This window comes from Dendropsophus ebraccatus, chromosome 13 (genome assembly GCF_027789765.1).
Source record: "Dendropsophus ebraccatus isolate aDenEbr1 chromosome 13, aDenEbr1.pat, whole genome shotgun sequence".
Lineage (NCBI taxonomy): Eukaryota > Metazoa > Chordata > Amphibia > Anura > Hylidae > Dendropsophus > Dendropsophus ebraccatus.
The window spans coordinates 74412397-74436003 of NC_091466.1; the positions used below are offsets into that span (position 1 = coordinate 74412397).

Sequence of the window (23607 nt, forward strand, 5' to 3'; positions counted from 1 at the left end):
TACTCAAGGCTTCACTTCCTGGATAACATGGTGATGTCACTTCCTGGATAACATGGGGATGTCACTTCCTGGATAACATGGTGATGTCACTTCCTGGATAACATGGTGATGTCACTTCCTGAATAACATGGTCATGTCACTTCCTGGATAACATGGTCATGTCACTTCCTGGATAACATGGTGATGTCACGACCTGACTCTCAGAGCTGTGCGGGCTGTGGCTGCTGGAGTAGTTGATGGCAGGGAGACACTGATGGACACAGGGCACTGGAGGGACACTGAGCATCCCCCTGCCATCATCCTCTCCACCAGGTCTGGGAGTCGGGTCGTGACATCACCATGTTATCCTGGAAGTGACATCACCATGTTATCCAGTAAGTGACATCACCATGTTATCCAGGAAGTGACATCACCATGTTATCCAGGAAGTGACATCACCATGGTATCCAGGAAGTGAAGTCACCATGTTATCCAGGAAGTGAAGCCTTGATGCAGTAGTAAGTGCAGGGAAAAAAGCACTTTATAAGCATTTCCTGTAATAAGTGTATATTGGGGATTTGTATAATCACTTTTTGTATAAATACTTTTTTTTGCCAGACTTCTTCATGGTTAAAAAAAAAAAAAGTTCACAATTACTTATAGTGTAGGAGGTACAACATCATACAAAAAAAGAGACTTTTTCGGTAAAGGAAGACTGGGTTATGCACATCACCAAGGTTCTTGAGTGTGGGCAGATGAATGTCTTAGGAATCATTACATTTCTATAGGGAGAACATATCGCACTGTATAACATTATCCTTTATACATAACAACTAGTGTTCCAGGTTCGGCAACGTTCTCTGAACTCAAATTCTCAACGTTTGACTCCTGGTGGCTGGAGAAGATTGATGCTGCCCTAGGGAGGCCTGTTTATTGCCAGTGTGCAATTACATTAGCGTGTATAGAACAACAGCATTATGGGGGATATTTATCGACCATGGTGTAAAGTGAAACTGGCCCAGTTGCCCCTAGCAACCAATCAGATTCCACCTCTCATTCTTCACAGACTCTTTGGAAAATGAAAGGTGGAATCTGATTGGTTGCTAGGGGCGACTGAGCCAGTTTCACTTTACACCATGTTTGAGAAATCTCCGCAATGTGTCTACATGCTGTATACACTACGGCTGGTGTTCTATGTGGACTGGCCGCACAAATTAACTGGCAGGTATTTTGTAAACGGCAGCCGTACAGAACAGCTTGTTCTCACAATGTAAAGTACGGCTTCCGGCCGTACTTAACATTTTGTCCTATGGCAAATTAGAGTGCGGGCACATCCGAATGTGCCCACATTCCATTTAAAATAAAGTGATGTTTATCCAGCCAATACTGTAGTATTGGTTGGGTAAGCATTTCGGACATCAGCTATTGTTTGACCTGTCCGGGTCAAACAATGGCTGATTTTCACACAATGTGTGAACATGGCCATAGGCTAGCAGGTTTTCCTGGAGGCCCAGGGGGGCATTCAATTTCTCCGGGCACCGGGAGCCAAATGCCGAGTGTTCGGCAAGTCCGGTCAACACTAATAACAACATGCAATAATTATTGGTTGGTCGGCCAGAACATACCGTATAGACATCTTGTAGAGCAACCTGCGTCCCTTATAGTGCTGGACTGCAGAGGGTGAACCATTATAGCAGACGGACATACTAGGCCTCTCACATAATGTGTCTTAAAGAAATAGCCTCAATGCAAGTTGTTCCTATCATGGTCAGAACTATGAGGAGACGACATCATACCTCGTCATACAACACGACAAATCACTAATGTGTATGAATAGGTGCTAAGTTATAACCTGACTATTAGTTTATGCAATTTTCACATCAATTCCATTCTACAACAAAGACCTCATTTTCTGTATGATTTATCATATCGTGAGGGAAAGGCTATGAGCGGTGCTGGTGGCCGTCTTTCTATTCATTACAGACACGGACGTCTGAAGCCGATGGGGGCTAGAAAGTGCCATGTATCTGGGATCTCTTCCCACATGTGTAAATGGATTGGTGATAGATAGACTGATTCTTTTTATGCTGGAGGTGACTGCCATGATTGTTTAGTCTACCCTGCCTATTTACATACAATACAGTGAAAGATAGTAAAAAAAAATTACTGCAAGATCCCTAGTATAAAAGAATTACATATCTATATAATCATGGCCTCAATGGTTAGCACTGTAGCCTTGCGGGATGGGGTCCTGAGTTCAAATCCCACCAAGGGCAACATCTGCAAAGAGTTTGTGTGTTCTCTGCAAAGAGTTTGTATGTTCTCTGCAAAGAGTTTGTACGTTCTCTCTGTGTTTGGGTGGGTTTCTTCTGGGTACTCTAGTTTCCTCCCAAAGACGGACATACATGGCCTCTTACATAATGTGTGAATTTAGATTGTGAGCCCTAATGGGGACAGGGACCTGAATTGGCAAACTTTTTAAAGTGCTGCGGAACCAGTTGTCGCTATACAAACAAAAAAGCATGAAATAAGTAAAAAGGTTGTGCCGGGGTATAAAACTGTAGCTACATAGGGTGAGGATATAGTCCTCTATGGGGACTGGATTGGACGTGGGATAAGGGGATAACAAGCTGATCCCAGTGGTTGGACACCCAACAATAAAGAGTATAGAGGAGTATACACTGCACACGTCACATGGTCAGCCCCCCCCCCCCATTGATAAGGGGAGAGTTATCAAACATGGTGTAAAGTGAAACTGTCTCAGTCGCCCCTAGCAACCAATCAGATTCCATCTTTCATTCCTCACAGAGTCTTTAAAAAATTAAAGGTGAAATCTGATTGGTTGCTAGGGGCATATGAACCAATTCTACTTTACACCAATCTCCCTCATAGAATCATGGAAGATAGATGACAGTAGAAAAAGACCACCTGGTCCATCTAGTCTTCCCTTATATTATTTCTTTATTATCTTAGATACCATAGATTTACATTCACTTATTGCTGGATGTTTGTTCCGAGTATCTACTACTCTTTCAAAAGTAATCTACAATAACAGAATGTAAACCAGCCTGGGATAAACATATCTATGGTAAGAAAGTGGGAAAGTAATTACTAAGGGCTAATGCTAATACTGTTTGAGGCCAGGTTCAGACTATGTAACTGTGCGGCTGGATTTGCGGCTGTAATTGTGCAGCCGTATTTTTGGTGGTTCATGCATACGCTGGAAAGTATAGGATATACGGCTGCACAGTGCACACTATGTATGAATCTACGGCCCGATCGTAAACGGACCCGTAAAAAATGAACAAGACCATTGTTTGCGGCTGGACATGCGACCGAGGATTGACAGGCGGTCCGTACGGAGTACTTCAAAAATAGCCGGCAATGATGCCGAATGCCGATGCCTCTAATAGTTAATATATTAAATGAATAAAACACAATTTCTTTGTAATAAAGTCCCTTTCGTTGGTCAATAATTTAATTCTAACGAATCCATCATTTTGCAATTAAATATACTGTTAAAATAAATAGATATATAAATAAATGTATATTTATATATATATTTATTTTTTGACAGTATATTTAATTGCACAATGATGGATTCGTTAGAATTAAATTATTGAACAACGAAACTGAATTTATTTAATCGAAAATGTGTTTTATTAATTAAATATTAATTAGTACAGGAAGCTCCATAAGCCATTAATTCATTTTCCCGGCAATAGAGCTTTCTGTACTAATCATCACTTTACTTTAGTGAAAACATCAAATGTTTCTTCTAATTATGTTATCACAATAGCATTAGAATTATATGTGCGCTCAGCTGATTGGCTGTTCGGCTGAGCGCACATATAATGAGCCGGTCCGCAGTACAGTGACTTCATTGTGCTACGGACCAGCGAAGAGGACACATCGGGGTGAGTATAGAGCTCTCTCCACCCCCTCCCCAGCACTGCACCCCTCCCAGCAAGGAAGGGGGGTCACTTAACCCCTTCCTTGCTGGGATGGGTGCAGTCTGACATCAGTCTGGCCCCCAAGGGGTTAACGGGGATGCAATACATCCTCCCTTAACCCCTTGGGGGCCAGACTGTAAGCAGCGATCTGTAAAGATGCTGCATACTGTAAGGAGCACAACACCGCTCACAATGATGGGTGCTCCTGTTTGTGTGTTTTTTGTGTGTTTCTCCCTTTTTGTTTTTCAGATATCGGTATCCTGTGGATTACGTCGGATTCCGTGGACTACGTCGATGACCAGCGTTTTTTTAATTTTTTTTTTTTATAAAATGGGCAATGAGGGGTGTGGGGGTGTTTTTATTTGAATAAAAAAATTTTTTAACTTGTGTCTTGTGTTTATTTCTTTACTTTATAGACTTAGTAGTGGAAGCCGTCTAATAGACGGAATCCATTACTAAGTTGGGGCCTAGTGTTAGCCGGTATAAAATGGCTAACACTAACCCCCCATTATTACCCCAGTACCCAATGCCACCAGGGGTACTGGGAAGAGCCGGGTGCCAGTGGTCCTGGAGCGTCAAAATTGGCGCTCCTGGACCGGGCGGCAGCAGGCTGGTAAGATTTAGGCTGGGGAGGGCCTAAACCAATGGCTCTTCCCACCCTGGTCTTACCAGGCTGCTGTCGTTTGGTTTTTAACCCGGCTGGTTATAAAAATAGGGGGGACCCTATGCGGTTTTTTTTTAATTATTTAAAAAAAAAAAACGCATATTTTTATAACCAGCCGGGTTAAAAACCAAACGACAGCAGCCTGGTAACACCAGGGTGGGAAGAGCCATTGGTTTAGGCCCTCCCCAGCCTAAATCTTACCAGCCTGCTGCCGCCCGGTCCAGGAGCGCCAATTTTGACGCTCCGGGACCACTGGCACCCGGCTCTTCCCAGTACCCCTGGTGGCATTGGGTACTGGGGTAATAATAGGGGGTTAGTGTTAGCCATTTTATACCGGCTAACACTAGGCCCCAACTTAGTAATGGATTCCGTCTATTAGACGGCTTCCACTACTAAGTCTATAAAGTAAAGAAATAAAGACAAGACACAAGTTAAAAAATTTTTTTTATTCAAATAAAAACACCCCCACACCCCTCATTGACCATTTTATAAAAAAAAATAATTAAAAAAACGCTGGTCATCGACATAGTCCACGGAATCCGACGTAATCCACAGGATACCGATATCTGAAAAACAAAAAGGGAGAAACACACAAAAAACACACAAACAGGAGCACAACACCCATCATTGTGAGCGGTGTTGTGCACCTTACAGTATGCAGCATCTTTACAGATCGCTGCTTACAGTCTGGCCCCCAAGGGGTTAAGGGAGGATGTATTGCATCCCCCTTAACCCCTTGGGGGCCAGACTGATGTCAGACTGCACCCATCCCAGCAAGGAAGGGGTTAAGTGACCCCCCTTCCTTGCTGGGAGGGGTGCAGTGCTGGGGAGGGGGTGGGGAGAGCTCTATACTCACCCCGATGTTGTCTCTTCGCTGGTCCGCAGCACAATGAAGTCACTGTACTGCGGACCGGCTCTTTATATGTGCGCTCAGCCGAACAGCCAATCAGCTGAGCGCACATATAATTCTAAATGTTTCTTCTAATAATGCTATTGTGATAACATAATTAGAAGAAACATTTGATGTTTTCATTAAAGTAAAGTGATGATTAGTACAGAAAGCTCTATTGCCGGCAATATGAATTAATGGCTTATGGAGCTTCCTGTACTAATTAATATTTAATTAATAAAACACATTTTCGATTAAATAAATTCAGTTTCGTTGTTCAATAATTTAATTCTAACGAATCCATCATTGTGCAATTAAATATACTGTTAAAAAAAAATATATATATATATATATATATAAATATACATTTATTTATATATCTATTTATTTTAACAGTATATTTAATTGCAAAATGATGGATTCGTTTAAATTTAATTATTGAACAACAAAAGGGACTTTATTACAACGAAAATGTGTTTTATTATTTTAATAGATTAACCATGAGAGACATCGGCATTAGTGCAGAGGATCGCAAACCCCGGTAATAGCAATTCATGTAAACTGTTTCCCTGCTTTCCCAGATGCATCCAGAGGTGTTTCCATCACTTTCTTAAGATTTTATTTGTTATTTTTAGTTGAACCAGATTTCCAAGTAAATGACCGTATGTTTTGAGCCGCATGTCTATTTTTTCCCACGGCCGTAGTTTCATCCGCACATTTACAGCCGCATAAAAAATACAGCCGCACAGTTACATAGTGTGAACCTAGCCTGAAAGTTCACGCTAGTGTACTGACACACGCGAACTTTCAAACAGTATCGGAGCTAATTAATCCTGATGCTGTGAGCTCCGAGGTCTGGTCCGCAGATCACCATCCGTGCACTGATGTGTTTCTGCATTAGCCCTAAAAGAGCAGACTAGATGGACCAAGCGGTCTTTTTCTGCCGACAGTCTTCTATGTTTCTAAAGTAATAGTTTCTCATGTTGTTTCCCACAATAACCTCAGATTGTGTTCAACCCTGAACCTTATTAAGTCCCTTAACATATTTGAAGGTTTTGATCATGTCCCTCCCCCCCTTCCCATCTTCCCCCAGCTCCAGACGATACAGATTTAGGCTATGGTCACACATAGTATGAGACCGGCCGTTCCGTGACACGACCGGTTCGGAACGGCCGGTCTCAGAAAAGATCATCCCGGACGGGACTGCAGTACCGGCCGGGATGATCTTTTCTGAGATCGGCCATTCCGGATGATCTTTGCAGCCGCAGAGTTCTAATGCAGGCACATCTGTGCGCACCCGCATCAGAATTCCCCACAGCAGACAATGGAGCGTGCGGCCGGAGCCGCTCGCTCCATTGTGTGAACTGGCAGGGTTTCTGCGGCCACTATTTACTGTATCGCGCCGCAGAAAACTGACATGTCAGTTTTCTACGGTGCCCCTAGGGATCCCAGCCGGAGTGTATACTATGTGTATACACTCCGGCCAGGATTCCCTCAGCCTGCAGCACTACGTAAGTACCGCAGAAATCACGACCGTTGTAACAACGGCCGTGATTTCTGCGCGACTTACGTAGTGTACACATAGCCTTAGATCTTTAAAGGAGAACTCCAGAGGAAACTTTAAAATCCAGAGGGACAGGGCACGGTGGGAATATGGATCTCCTGGTGTGGGGACGTCATGAGAGACTCCTGCTCAGCCAGGTGGTACACGGCTGCAGTCACTCTGTGGTTGAGCAGGTAGATTGTGCCTGCAGGTAACAGGTCGTGACAGCACAGGAACTGGAGACAAACAGGAGACATGGCTGACAGGACACAGGTGTACAGCAGAGGCACGGGGACAGGTAAGTATATAACGTCTTTATTATGTTCCAACCCGACCCTGCCAGCACTGGTTTTCTAAGTTTTGGCAAGAGTTCTCCTACTGATTTCCACCATTTTTGTAGCTTGACCAATTCTATATTATCAATATATTCCCTAAGACAGGGATGGGGAACCTTGGCTCTCCAGCTGTTGCAAAACTACAACTCCCATCATGCCTGGACAGCCAAAGGCTGTCCAGGCATGATGGGAGTTGTAGTTTTGCAACAGCTGGAGAGCCAAGGTTTCCTACTCCTGGTCTAGGAGGCTTCTAGACAAGCCTCACAATTTCTTCCCTGTTTTCAGGACCGGTCAGCTTGTTATCCCTATCTTTTTCTTGAGCTAGAATACCCCTTTAATACCTGACAAAGGCAGATGTCTGAAGAAACACGACAGCGTGCAACAATCAGCATTTCATGCGCTCAATAAACCCAGATCAGTTCTGTTCAGACTTGGTTCTACTAAACCGAAAGACAACGTGGACGCGCGTACAAAGGACTGCAAAGAAATACCCTATAATACAACGCTGAGGACTTGTATATAATATACTGTACACAATAGCTATGCAGAGGACAGCGTTGGCTGTCGGATATATTGTCACGTCATCTGGTCCGTCCGTAGCCTCTTGTGACCGTCTCGAGATTGTGAACAATAAGACTTTATTTTTCTATAGCAACGTTAGAGTATATGGTGCTGTCATCCGGCAGGATAATGCCGCCCAATTGCATGTTGTTGCCTTGGGATTTCTCATTGCCCTTTATACTGTTTTGAGATCCGTGGGCTTCATTGATATGAGATGTCTACTGAATGCCGTAATGAATGATGGTCTTGAGTAATAGAAGCATGGAAAGCAATCCCGGGCTGGACGTTCTATAGGAATGAATAGGCTAATATTATAAAGCCGTATCCATCAATAGAAGGAAAAGTAAAAACTGGGCTTAAGTGTATGTCAAAGTCAATGCCTATTAGTAAATCTGGTCCTGCGAATAATTCCATGTGGAGTCAGCATGTCTGTGATTGTACGTCAAATATTCTATGTTACAGAATAGTTTCTTACGGCTTTGACTGTTGCACCATAAAGTACATTTTTTATGGCCGTGTTGTGTGATTTTTATCATAAGAGAAATATCATGGCAGTTTTTAGGCTTTTTTTTGTAAAAATGGACGTCCTTGTCGGGTAAATTGACGGCCGTTGTTTTCTAACATGGATCTTTTCCATTGCCTTGAATGCAAACCACGGCCTTTTGTGCACGCAATATAGAGAACAACGGCCGTCGTTCGCCGGCGCTGCAAAGAAAATGGACATTTTTTTCGGCTGTTGTTTTTAGTTGTTTTTTTTTTTACCTCTCCTTTGCATTAAAGTCGATGGAATTTTATTACAGTCGTGACAGCAGTCAACATTGAGCTAAAATAATGTTTGAAAAATCGTTCGGATGTCGTTGATCGTTGATGTAGATCTGAACCTAAAATTATTGTTAATCGTTCGCTGTAATTCCACATTCGTTCGCTTAAGTTCCGCATTTTTTTACTAACCGTTCAGTGTAATTGCACATTGTCCATTGTTTTGCTGGGATCAGATGGAGCAAACGATCATAATAACGACCATCGTTCTGTGTAAAGCTGCTATTCCACGGGCCGACTGTAAGGACTGTTAGCTGCCACTGCTACTACACGCGGCGGCAGCGAGCGGGTGAGTGCGGAAGGGTCGCCGGAGAGCTGTGGTGGGGCTGCCCGGGTGATCGCTCGATCGTCCGGCCAGCCCATATAGGATATTGGCGGTCTTCCTGTCGCTGCTCCTATTCCACAGAGCAATGGCAGCAGATCGCTGCTATCACAGTCGTTTGTTTTTCAACATGCTTGAAACAGCAACGATCAGAACATGAACTATGTCGGCTGACCATTGCCTTCTATTCCACGGGACGATTACTGCCCGATATCGGCCATATACGGTCGATAATCGTTCATTGGAATAGGGCCTTTATATGGTGAATGATTTTAGGTTAACGATAAACAATCTTGCTGGCGACTGTTTATCGTTAGTCGTTAATTGTTAAAAATCACTCCGTGTACTAGGACCCTTACTCATCTACCAAAGCTGGAATCGGCGGTAAGTGAGTGGTAAGAAGACTTCTGTAGGATTTTGCCCCCTGTATTGTGAGGTTAGTGTACACTGATATGTTATAATAGCCCAGATTACACCAGTCACAGCGCCATTTTCCTTTTCTCTATCCGTTGTCCCATTCTGGAGGTATGGCTATAGAGATCATGCAATGCGCACGTTTGGTGCATCGGGAATGGTTCTGGTATATTGTCTCATTCTTTTTTGTGCTATGATCGGTAGTTTTTATCAGTACCTGTCACTACAGATAACTTTTGAGCAGCCATCAGGCATCTATATAGCCAGGAAGAGGACGCAGCAGCAGTGCTATCCACTTCCCAGGCGGCCACTAATTCTATCTATGTTGTTTCATAGAATTACATTGACGGAATTAGGCGCCTATTGGACGAAGTGATTTTCAACGATAAACGAAAACGAGAGCTACCTGAGATCGTTCACCATATTACCCAGAAGGATAATCCTAACTACCATGGTTTACTCCATCTGATCCCGGCCAGTGAACGATTCATGTGGAATTACAATGAAGGATTAGAGAACGAAGGTGGAATTATAGTGAACAATAACAATGATTTTATGAACGATGACACATGAGCGATCTTTCTATCGTTGCCTGCATTCACGCGCAAACGATTACAGATACAATTTGAGCTATATACTGATTTTTCGTTCGATAACCGTCCCGTATAATAGGGCCCTTAGCCGCAATGGGGAGACGGGCAAAAAAGGGTTAAAGGCAGGGGGTGCAGGAAAATAATAAAGTAAACTTACCTGTCCTTCCATATGGCCACTCCCGGCTACCGCTGACAGCCAACAGAAGTCATTTTTGGCTGGATTCCAGGTACGTCAGCTGCAGTGGATGAACAGTTGCCTGCTCAGCCAATCAGTGACTGGGGAAGTGTCCTGCCCCAGTCACTGATTGGCTGAGCGGGCAGTTGATCCCCCAGGTATGTGACATTGTAGCTGGAAGAGCTGCTGGTGGCTGTGAACGGGACCCAGGAGTGGCTCAAGGGGGGGGGGGGGGGGGCGGGTAAGTTTGTACTTTGTTTATTATTTTCCCGCACCCCACCCTCGCATTCCTCCTTTAAAGGAGAAGTCCGGCAAAATTTTTTATTAAAGTATTGTATTGCCTCCCAAAAGTTATACAAATCACCAATATACTCTTATTACGGGAAATGCTTATAAAGTGCTTTTTTCCCTGCACTTACTACTGCATCAAGGCTTCACTTCCTGGATAACATGGTGATGTCACTTCCTGGATAACATGGTGATGTCACGATCCGACTCCCAGAGCTGTGCGGGCTGTGGCTGCTGGAGAGGATGATGGCAGGGGGACACTAAGGGACACAGGGCACTGGAGGGACACTGAACATCCCTCTGCCATCATCCTCTCCAGCAGCCACAGCCCGCACAGCTCTGGGAGTCGGGTCGTGACATCACCATTTTATCCAGGAAGTGAAGCCTTGATGCAGTAGTAAGTGCAGGGAAAAAAGCACTTAATAAGCATTTCCCGTAACAAGTCTATATTGGTGATTTGTATAACTTTTGGGGGGCAGTACAAAACTTTGATAAAATTTTTTGCGGGACTTCTCCTTTAATTGTACAGAGCAAATATCATCATGAGATGAATTCTTAAGAAAGAAAGATAAAGTCGGCCATTGTTTTTAACAAGCTCGCCGTCCAATTTGCAAACACTACAAGAGGAGATCAAACATCTAAAGGAGCAGATGTCATCTTAATGATCCTCACCCAACCAGCCCGGATAAAAGATAAAGGAGTTCTTTTCATTAAAATAACATAATTTTTTTTGCCCGGGGCTTTCTATTTCCCACACTTTCCAGCTTGATCTGCTGATATGTAAATTGATGTTACCATAGGAAACGCTGGCGATCGGGATCTCGCTGCTGCCTCCAAAAATTACAAAACGCCCAAGAACGTCTTACTGAATCCAGACCATTGACTTCATACAAAGACTCCTTCCTTCTCGCTGTCTGTGCGTGTAATAGCTGTGGGACTATCTTGTTCAGCTTACTAAATCTCCCGTCATGTTCTAAGGCTTCTTAAAGGAGTCAAACACTGATTTGCTACCTTTAAAAGGTAAAATAAGAGTCAGATAACTACTGGAAGGGAAGAATCAGGCAGCTCTTCTGCTGGTTTCTGCAGTTGGGCCAGTAAGTGGTATGGGGGCGCTATGGAGAGGTGCTTATTTATGCAAAATAGACACATCAAACACTGCGACTGACCAGGACCCAGGACCTAGCTGTTTAGACCTCCAAGATCTCTATAACTTTGGGTGCCATTTTTTTTAAATGCCTTTTTTAATCCATTCTGTATGTACAAAAATGCATAATGTGATAAAATTATTTTAGGGAATTTTGAGTAACAAAATGGAAGGGGTTATACAGCGTTAGAAAAAAGGCCCACAATGCACAGCTGCTTCTTACTGACCCGTCTTCTACAAGACACAGATCTCAGCTATGTGTGCACTAGTTCTCACCATGTCACTACTTGGTGCAGATCCATCATGCTGCAGAATTCTTGCCTGGCCCCCTACTGCCACCTGCTGGACACCAGCCAGAATACCAGCCATGTGATTGGATTGCAGACACTTAGAGGCTTATAATGCAGGGGTCCCATGAAGACCCTGTCCAAAGAGGAGAGAACTAACCATAGTTTGCAGAAAAGCGCAGGAGGACCATGCCAAACCTGCCAAGAGTACAGTCTCTGATGTAACAATCCCTGGAACTGGTGCTGGGAAGGTTTATGGTTAATGATGCCGCTGCCTATAAAATGTGTCAGAAGTGACAGTGTCCAAGCAATCTATAGTGGTCCCAGCATGTCACAGAAGGTCACCTGACAGAGCTGCACTAGTGACGTCACAGAAGATCACCTGACAGAACTGCACTAGTGATGTCACAAAAGGTCACCTGCCGAACTGCACTAGTGACGTCACAAAAGGTCGCCTGACAGAGCTGCACTAGTGACGTCACAGAAGATCACCTGACAGAACTGCACTAGTGATGTCACAAAAGGTCACCTGCCGAACTGCACTAGTGACGTCACAAAAGGTCACCTGCCGAACTGCACTAGTGACGTCACAAAAGGTCGCCTGACAGAGCTGCACTAGTGACGTCACAGAAAGTCATCTGACAGAGCTGCACTAGTGACGTCACAGGTCACCTAACAAAACTGCACTAGTGACGTCACAGAAAGTCACCTGACAGAACTGCACTAGTGACGTCACAAAAGGTCACCTGACAGAACTGCACTAGTGACGTCACAAAAGGTCACCTGACAGAACTGCACTAGTGACGTCACAAAAGGTCACCTGACAGAACTGCACTAGTGACGTCACAGAAAGTCATCTGACAGAGCTGCACTTGTGAGGTCACAATAGGTCACCTGACAGAAGCAGTAGATTAATGCGTTGGAAATCCGTAGTATATTACAGTAACGTATGTACAGTATTACAGTACAATGGATGGGATTTGAAGGATTTGTGCGCATGTGCGATGTAAAAATACACACAAAGGTTTGTTCTTTTGCAACATTAACATAACTCACACAAAGATCTGGAAGACTGGAGGTTTTTTAATAGAAGTAAATAACAAATCTCTGGCACTTTTTGGAACCAGTTGATTTGAAAGAACATTTTTTTTTGCTAAATTATCCCTTTAACTAGCCCCCTTTTTTGTATATACTTACAATTTATTTACATTTTATTATTATTATTTATATATTATTATTATTGCTTATTTTATTAGAGATTCCACATAAAGCATAAGGCCCCATATTGCCATGTACACGAGCTGCTGGCACGGAGAGACAGGTGAAATGTCGCTGACCATAATGGGATTATGGGATTGTGAAAAATAGTAAGAAGCAATTTATTGGCTCCTGTTCTGGCCGTTGGGGGGATGTGACGTCCTTTTTCCGATACTATTTTTGTAGAGAAGATAATTGCTTTACTTCTATTACCTCCTGTGTCTCAGGTTACGATAATTGTTTCCAGTTCTTCCCCCGGACATCGATCCTTTCCTGTATACTTGTATTTATACTTCATGTAACTCAATATAGAGATTTCTATTATCAGTATCTTCCCCTCCGACCATCACACATCTCATGCTGGGAGCCGGGGGCTCAGCCGCCACTATATACAATCATGATTACAGCTAAATATAGAAGGGAACTTGTCAGATCTGTAGACATCATAGGCTGGGAGGGGCTGATCAGATTGATATATAGGTTTATGGGAAAAGATTAGGTATAATATGTATTTTATTCATTTAAATTCCTGTTTATTTGGGGTTTAGGAGTCCAGTAGGCGGTCCTACACAATGACTAACAGGTATTTTTATATGCAATTATACAGGAGAGGAGGTTAGGGCCACCCACTGGCATCCTAAACCCATAATAATCTAAATGAATAAATTACAAATTAAAGTGGTACTCTAGCAGTTTTGTCATTTTAGTTTTTTTGCTTTTAAATCAACTGGTGTCAAAAAGTTATATAGATTTGTAATTTACTTCTATTTAAACTTTTCCAGTCTTCCGGTACTTATCAGCTGCTGTATGTGCTGCAGGAAGTGGTGTATTCTTTCCAGTCTGACACAGTGCTCTCTGCTGACACCTCTGTCCACGTCAGGAACTGTCCAGAGCAGCAGCAAATCCCCATAGAAAACCTCTCCTGCTCTGGACAGTTCCTGACATGGACAGAGGTGGCAGCATAGAGCAAGGTGTCAGACTGGAGAGAATACACCACTTCCTGTAGGACATGCAGCAGCTGATAAGTACTGGAAAACATTTTAAATAAAAGTGGATTTAAAAGAAAACAAATTCCCCCAGAGTGCCCCTTTATGTATTGTACTGTATAGTTTCTTTTATCATACACATACCTTGTCTTGCCTAGTCACTATATGTATATATATATATATATATATATATATATATATATATATATATATATATGGCCTCATATATTCTACCATCCCTGCATGCTCCAGTAGACAGCAGCATTGTATTACTATACTACAGCCAAAGGAATTAGGAAAATGCAACACCACAGAACTATTCTATGCTTATTGCTCTCCGTGCATTACACATCTCTCATAATGATGGGCGGAGAGGCCAAACTGGTCATGTCCGGCAACGTTCTCCAAACCTGAATGCTCAGCATTTGACTCCTGGACTCTGGGGGAGTTGGATGCCACCCTAGGGAGTCCTGGATACACGGATATAGCCATGTTTTCCTGGCATCCAAACTCAGAGAGACAAATGCCGAGCGTTGAGGTTTGGGGAACATTGCTGAACCCAAGCAGTTGGGCAAGTGATAATACAAAACGAGTGGTCCGCTGACAATGCCCTGACAACTAAATACAGACACAGTCATTGGGGTATCGGATGCTGGGGCACAAGTCATCGAACCAGTCTATGGGGGAACCCAAGCAGAATAAAGCTACACATAGATCGGTGGGATCATCCAGATTGAAGGATTGCTTGAATAAAACACAATGGGTGATCTCCTTCACAATTTCCCAATAATTATTCAGAATTATTCACAAAGTGCTACTCAGAACTAAATGCTACCAGATCGCTTCCCCAGAATGTTCCCAGTGTGGGTAGCAGCTAGCCAGGCAGGCCCATAGCCTCAGGGGCAGATAGAAGGGAGACTGGTTCAGGGATGGGCAGTAGACGGGCAGCTACATATCAGTCAGGTACAAGCAGATGAGCCGTGGCTGGCTGGACAGGTTCAGAGTAAGCTGTCCAGGTCCATATCAAGGATCAGGCAATGTCCGGAGAACAGGCACAGGTCAGGTACAGGATAACATCAGGTATAAATCACTATGTTGCTGAGGCGTAGACCTAGTGGAGTAACCTAAAATAGGCAGTAATAGACAATAGTAGCGTGTGCACTGGCCCTTTAAATTGCAGAAAATGCATTTGTGCACACCCTATGGCCAGACAAGGAACTGCAGCCACAGGAAGAGAGTGGCCCAGCAGCAGCCATTGATAGGGTATATGGATAAACCTCTTTAAAGGGGTACTGCAGCGAAAATCTTTTTCTTTCAAAACAACTGTTATATAGATATTTGTAATTTACTTCTATTTAAAAATCTCAAGTCTTCTCATACTTATCAGCTGCTGTATGTCCTACAGGAAGTGGTGTATTCTTTCCCAGTCTGACACAGTGCTCTCTGCTGCCACCTCTGTCCATGTCAGGAACTGTCTGGAGCAGGAGAGGTTTTCTATGGGGATTTGCTGCTGCTCTGGACAGTTCCTGACATGGACAGAGGTGGCAGCAGAGAGCACTGTGTGAGACTGGAGAGAATACACCACTTCCTGCAGGACATACAGCAGCTGGAAAACTGGAGATTTTTAAATAGAAGTCAATTACAAATCTGTGTAACTTTCTGACACCAGTTGATTTAAAAGAAAAATATTTTAGCTGGAGTACCCCTTTAAGAGTAGGTTTGCACTTCTTTACAAAAGCCAAAAGATGTTATGGCATGAGCTAGGGGTCCGTCAGAGATTTCTAGCATGTCTCATATCTCCAGCTATATAGCTAGTACTGATAAAGGAGGATACGGTACATACCTTCTCGCTGATCCTCACAGTAACCTGCTCTTCCACATTCTTTGGCTCATAAAACAATAAAGCCGCATATAGATACTGGGGCGCTGGTATTGGTGTCGGTGCCACAACCTACATCAGGGGTAGGGAACCCTGGCTTTCCAGCTGTTGCAAAACTACAACTCCCATCATGCCCGGACAGCCAAAGCTTTAGTCTTCACTATCCAGGCATGATGGGAGTTGTAGTTTTGCAGCAGCTGGAGAGCCAAGGTTCCCTCCCTTTGCCCTAGGTGATAAAAGCATGTCTCCAGGGTGAAGCAGCTCGCTGATCAACCTTTTCTGCATATAATAACATTGAACCACTTATGTCGTGTTATATATACCGCTAACCACAAACCTCTGTAGTAACAAATCTGTGTGAGCGTAGAGCCCCATTACAAAGGGCCATTATCTGAATGATACCAATATTACCCTGTGTAATAGGGACAGACTATTCATCAGTTCGTCAAATTATCAGTATAATAGAGGGGGTGATGGCAGCAGAGGGCTGAACCAACAATCCAGCAATCATTCATACAGCCCTCCCTGCACAATTACCCAGCCATGTAATAGACTGTAAATGACGATCTATGGCTCAGGCCTTGTAATGGGGCCCTTAAGGATTGGTTTCTAATGGAATTATGGACTAATACTGAAAACAGCCAGTGATCTGAGACCTCGTTCGTAATCTATGAATCATACGTTTCATATAGAGGAATATTATAACATATTTGGTATCACTATCACTTCAGCCTGTTAGCACAAGGTAGGAGCCAGTTTCTCTCCTGACTCCAAATCTGTCAATGAGAACAGTAACAGTAACCCTTCTACATCACTATTGACTATAATGGGTAATGTTATTACATACAAGAGTCCAAGACTCTTCTGCTAGACCATGGGTCTCCAAACTGTGGACCTCCAGCTGTTGCAAAACTACATTTCACATCATGCCTGGACAGAGAAATCCAAAGCATTAGCTGTCCAGGCATCATGGGAGTTGTAGTTTCGCAACAGCTGCAGGGCTGCAGTTTGGAGACCCATGTGCTAGAGGGTTCCATAGTCTCACTGCTCTTACAGTAAAGAATCCCCCTCCATCTTGGTTTAGGAACCATCTTTGTTCTGTACCAGGGGTGGGCAATTAATTTTCCCATGGGGCCACATGAGAAATTGAAATAGTTTTCAAGGGCCAGACCACCCCCAGTTTTACCCAACCTTTTCCACCTCGGGCGCCTCTACCAAATAATGTTCTACAAAATAAAAAATAAAAAAACATACAGGGACTGACAGGTGACGTCTTCTTTGATCTGAGGTGTCACTTTTCCTTTTCCTCTCAATTCGGCCCGGGACTCTATGATGATTTCTTCCAGCTACAATTCATCTCTTTAGAAACTTCCAGACAAACATCACAGGCTCCGCACTTTTCCTTCCCTTTTTCCTACCTATAGGGTCCCATACAGTAGTAGTAGTAGTAGTAGTAGTAATTCTGCTGTTTGATGTTATGTACAGTAAAGGGAGTAGGTATGTGGGATGCCCCTGTATGTGGGATGCCCCACATAGTTAGAAGGTCCCCTTCTATGACCTCCCCCATATAGTAATAATGCCCCCTGCTGTGCCCCATATAGTAATAATGCCCACTGCTGTGACTCCATATAGTAATAATGCCCCCTGCTGTGCCCCATATAGTAATAATGTCCCCTGCTGTGCCCCCACACAGTAATTGTGCCCCCTGCTGTGCCCCCATATAGTAATAATGCCCACTGCTGTGCCCCCATATAGTAATAATGCCCACTGCTGTGCCTTCATATAGTAATAATGCCCCCACACAGTAATAATGCACCCTGCTGTGCCCCATATAGTAATAATGTCCCCTGCTGTGCCCCCACACAGTAATAATGCCCACTGCTGTGCCCCCATATAGTAATAATGCCCACTGCTGTGCCCACATATAGTAATAATGCTCCCACACAGTAATAATGCACCCTGCTGTGCCCCATATAGTAATAATGCCACCACACAGTAATAATGCACCCTGCTGTGCCTCCATATAGTAATAATGTAATGTCCCCTGCTCTGCCCCCATATAGTAATAATGCCCCCTGCTGTACCCCATATAGTAATAATGTAATGTCCCCTGCTCTGCCCCCATACAGTAATAATAACCCCTGCTGTACCCCATATAGTAATAATGTAATGTCCCCTGCTCTGCCCTAATATAATAATAATGTCCCCTGCTGTGCTCTTCATATAGTAATAATATCTCCTGCTGGGCCCCCTATAGTAATAATGTCCCCTGCTGTGTCCTCCATATAGTAATAATGTTGTCTGCTGTGCCCCACACAGTAATAATTTCCCCTGCTGTGCCCCCATATAGTAATAATGCCCCCTGTTGTGCCCCCACACAGTAATAATTTCCCCTGCTGTGCCCCCATATAGTAATAATGCCCCCAACAGTAATAATGCCCCCTGCTGTGCCCCATATAGTAATAATGCCCCCTGCTGTGCTCTCAATATAGCAATAATAGTGAGCATTGCATTACAAACAGCACATGCAGAGAACAGTATTGTATATGTAGAACAGGCAAAGGGCAGTATATACAGTATATAGTGTACTGTATTGTCATTAGGTGCCAATCAGCCCATGCTGTGAATGTCCATGGAAATTCCATCAGAACATATTGTAACCTGAGAGACTACTGGAGCCTGAGGAACCACTTTAATCCCTGTATGATACTGTAACAATGTCAGCCTGGGGTCCCTCCAGTCATACACAAATCTACCAGCAGAGGGAGCATTGCACAGCAATATCAATAGGGAAGCTAGTGCGGGGATTGCGTACCTCTGCCTGCTGCACTGCCAGAACTTAGTCATCTCATAAGATGGTCATGGCTACATCCTAATGGAGTAAGACCTGGTGCATCTACCCATAAGCTCTAGATCCTACAGGCTAAAGGAATAAATATTTCAAATGAGAAAACAGACCTTTATATAAAAAGCTCCTTATATTCTGTAGAGTTCTTGAAGATGATCCAATGCTATCAGGTCTTATTGTAACACTTGGTCAAAGTATAGGGTCAGTATGGTCTAAGTTAGGCAACAAAATCAGGGGGGGAAATGGCCCAGGGATGGTGGTCCAGTGCCTAGGGCGGCAGCACCATAGAGAAGAATAAGAATATATATATTTTTTATATCCTGTGGTAGGGGAGCAACACAAATGTCAGAAAGGGGCACCATCAGCAAGGAACAATTACAGAGTGGGATACTGCATAACTACAGGGGTCTCTATTACATTATGGGGGTCTGACTGATATCCAATATGTTATGCTATGGGGGTATGTCTGGAGTCTGTATTACATTATGTGTGACTGTATGGGGTCTATATTACATTCTGATGGTCTATTTATTTTATGACTAACAATTCCGTCCATACTTGTTATTATCTATTCAGTCTCCTTCCCCCAGTTCTCAGCTGCTGCTTTCTGCCGAAGACACAAAAACCTATCTAAGAGCTTTTCTCTCCGTCTCCCCCTTCCGTTCTGAGATAGCTGATATAAGCAAGTCTCTGGCAGGCTTTATCTGCAACTGTGTAGCTTCTTTGTAATTCTGAAATGATTAATCACAGTGAGTTCATCAGCAACTTGACCTCAGATTAACTCTCCCAGCATTACTAAGAAGCTAAAAAGTTGCAGATAAAGCCTGCCAGGGACTTGTTTACATCAGCCATCTCAGAAGGGAGGGGGAGGGGGAGACAGAGAGAAAAGCTCACACAGATTTTTGTGTCTTCAGCAGAAAACAGCAGCTCAGAACTGAGGGAAGGAGACTGAATAGATAATAACAAGTATGGAAGGAATTGTAAGTCTCACCATGGGCAGCAACATTTTAAAATGTTTTTATCCTCTTCAGTGCATTACATGTCAGTACACGTGCAGCAGGCGTACATTGTATTACAATACTGCCTCTTACCTGCATTTCTCCATAGCAGGAGGGACCGATATTACTATTACCCTCATATCTACCAATGATGCATTGGAGCATGTGTCTACAAAGCCGAGATAACGCTATTTGTTCTGTTAACCCTCTGAGCGCCAGTGCTTTGGTATGACTAGGCACAACTATCTCCGTTGTAATGCCGTGTTAACCGTCTGAGTCTTACCTGTATTTGTCTAAAGCTGATTTGGTTACTAAGGGGTTAATGGTGTATTATTTATATTATTATCCTTTATTATACTGTTGCCATATACTATATTGTTATCATTTATTATGTTGCTCACATAGTATAACTATGTCATATGTAAAGCCCTGGTGGCCAGAGGGTTAACACCTACAACCTGCACCCTGGGGCGGGTGATCAGCAGCTGTCCGTCATCACACAGGACGGCCGAGGATACTCCCCCCAGGTGACTTATGAAAGGAATGTGGTAGATATGCAGATGGATATGGTTCCACAGCTGCTGTATACTGGGAGCTGCTATATACTGACTAGTATTCCTTCCTGTATGTGTCTGCAGCTATCCCTGAGGCTGTGTTCACACATTGCATTTTCCTTGCAGTAATTAACCATTTCACACTGCCTTAAAATCCTGGAAAAACACCAATAAAAACGCCAGCGGTCAGACGTTAGCGGTCAATGGAAGTTTACGATCGGCCTTACTCACATTGGGGGAGATTTATCAAGCAGTCTTCCTGTAGCTATGGCGCTTTGTCGGATGTATGAGCGCACATGTGTGAACATACCCTGAATGAGGCACGTGTGTGAACATGCCCTGAATGAGGCTTAGGGTACAAACACACACACCGTATATGCAGCCTATTTACTGCTGCGATACGCAGCAAATACGCAACAAATACGCAGCAGATTAGATCTAAATAACTGAACACAGCATCAAATCTGCTGCGTATACGGTGTGTGTGTTTGTACCCTTATAGAAGTCCTTGCACAAACAACCCCATTCGGAATACAGACATTTCTGCAACGTGTGAATATGGACGTCATTTAAAAAAAAAATACTGGCCGTTGTTTGCCATTCTATGATGACCATCCACTCAGTTTCAACAGTGTATGAACATAGCCTTTCTGTGTTTTCCATCCACTCCTGGTTTTGGTTGCAAAACACTGAGTGTGAACATGGCCTAAAACATAAAACCGTTGCCGATCACGTCCCATTTCCAATAATCGAGAGGTGTCCAAGTTGATGCAGCTCCCAGTAAGTAAAGGCTGGAGAAATCCTCCAGCACAAATCACAGACTTCTCTCAACTCCTCCCTGTCCACACTCCTCCAGCACACTAGAGCTGAGCTGTCTACTCCTCCTCTTCACGTGACTGATCACATAACGTCATCATAGGTCCTTTAGCCCACTAGCATCTACCTCGTACAGACCGCACTTTGTATCGCTCAGGAAAAGGAGGAGACATTGGAGTTCTCTGTGGCAGGAGCGGCTTCTCTGTCTCCTCGTACTGTATGGTCGCTTGCCTGTGGATATATATATATAGCTTAGATATCTGTTGGACATAATAGAAGAAGTCATTAGCAGTGTGGACTCTGTAGCACTGTGTGCAGTCTAGCTTCATTGACAGGAGGTACAAGTACAGGTTTGCCTCTGCTGTGAGATTCCCCTGCAATAGCTTAAAGATGGGGGGCTGGTAGCTGGCTTGTATAGTTGCCATGCGTCTCTGCGAAGCATCATCATCTGTTGATTCAGAATAGATATTCGAGAACGTACAGAATCCTATATATCGCATGACCACAGGTTGCATGCCTGACCACCGTCCATGGTTGCTGATCAGCCGGAGAAGTTAATGGCCAGGACCTGAACTGAAGACCCAGCTGATTTACATCGATCCTTGACTTGAGCGATCACTTGGATTAGTTCCTTCAACAGACTTTGCCGGACGCGGTGAAGCCCGCAGGAGGATGGATGGATGGTGAAGAAGCATGATCTATCCCGGCCTGGCTAGCCTCATCAAGGGGCTCCTTCTAGCCGCTGTCACGCTAGGATCTGCAGGTAAGATGAGGACAACCTCTGGGTCAGTATCGGGGAGGAGAGGCAGCCTTTTTACATTGTTGCTCAATGAGTTTCTTGGCTTCGCAACATATACTTCAAGCCTGAGCTATGGCTCCTACCAGTTCATCCTCGTCTTGCATGTCTACATGGAATAACATGTAGCTCCTACTGTGTACTTACAGCAACTTGATGAGCAATAAAGATAATTCTATGTATTCTGAATCATTGCTACTAAGAAAATAAGTTGCATAAATCTGACCGAGTGCAAAGTCCTTGCGATATAGGGCCAGTTACTATATCCTACCGACGTGTTTCTAGATCCATAGGTTCTTACAACTTTAATGGCGTGTGGCGCCCACCTTGGTTGAGCACTAAAAACTTCAAGGTCCTCCTTAGGAGATTGGTATTGCTTCTGCCTATAGATGCAGGTTCCTTGGCTGCAGAATGGAGATTCGGCTTGTATGTCTAGCAATAGAGCATGGGATGAATCCTTGGTTGGGTTTACGATAAGTTGGAAGGATTGCCGATAGATTTTCATAGAATGTCGAGGTTGTCGATAGATCTGCTTTAGTGGTCAATCTTTTATTATAGGCTTCATTTGGGAGAAAGTAGGAAAGCTAGCTTGGTCTGGTCTTTCCATCATCCACTCCTCATGTTGGTTTACGACACATACTGACAAAAATACTATCAGGTGCGAGTGGCCTGAGGGTAAGTTCACACATGGTGGACTGGTTGTAGAGATGGTCTTACAGGGGTGTCAAACTCAGGTCCTCCAGCTGTTGCCAAACTACGATTCCGCTCATGCCTGGACAGCCAAAGCTTTAGCTTGATGGGAACCATAGTTTTGGGACAGCTGGAGGGCCTGAGTTTGACACCTGTGGTCTAGGTGTTTGTTAGAATTTGTGCACATGCTGCAGAACCGACCTCATTCCGATATATAGATCGTATAGTCACCTGCAGAGATTTCTACAACAAAACTGTGTGAGTGTACCCCAAAAGAGTATCTAATCTCAAGGTTATCCGTGTATCACACCTTTCATCCTCATCTGATGGGTCACTGACATACTGTCTATGACCTAGAACAGGAGCAACAAAACTCGCGGCCCTCCAGCTGTTGCAAAACTACAACGCCCATCATGCCTGGACAGCCAAAGTTAAAGCTTTGGCTGTCCAGGCATGATGGGCGTTGTAGTTTTGCAACAGCTGGAGGGCCGCGAGTTTGACACCAGTGACCCAGAATGTGCATACAGATGTGTTGATGTATAAACAATGGAGGAGAGAGTTGTAGAATGCATGCTTTAGGGTATGTTCATACAGGACAGAAAAGCTGCAGATTATTTAGCAGATTTTACAGAGGCACTAACCCTTAATGGATTATCCAGGATCCAAAAACAGCACCACTCCTGTCTTCAGGTTGTGTACGGTATTGCAACCCATCCCCATTTATTTCAATAGAACTGAGCTGCAATATCACCCACAACCTAAGGACAAGAGTGGTGCTGTTTTTGGAAGATGGCAGCTATGTTTTTCTAACTTTTTT

General features: G+C 43.8%; 2 protein-coding genes across 3 annotated transcripts in view; one reads left to right on the forward strand and one right to left on the reverse strand.

Moving 5' to 3' along the window:
* The window catches only part of RPAP1 (RNA polymerase II associated protein 1), a 219531-nt gene that overhangs the window by 62690 nt on the left and 133234 nt on the right, over positions 1-23607 (reverse strand). The window lies entirely within an intron of this gene.
* Positions 21412-23607, forward strand: part of TYRO3 (TYRO3 protein tyrosine kinase) — a 111983-nt gene continuing 109787 nt past the window's right edge. The window contains exon 1 of the mRNA XM_069950969.1: positions 21412-22067. Within this exon, the coding sequence (XP_069807070.1) occupies positions 21998-22067 (70 nt within the window). The 5' untranslated portion in view covers positions 21412-21997. The remainder of the gene's footprint in view (positions 22068-23607) is intronic.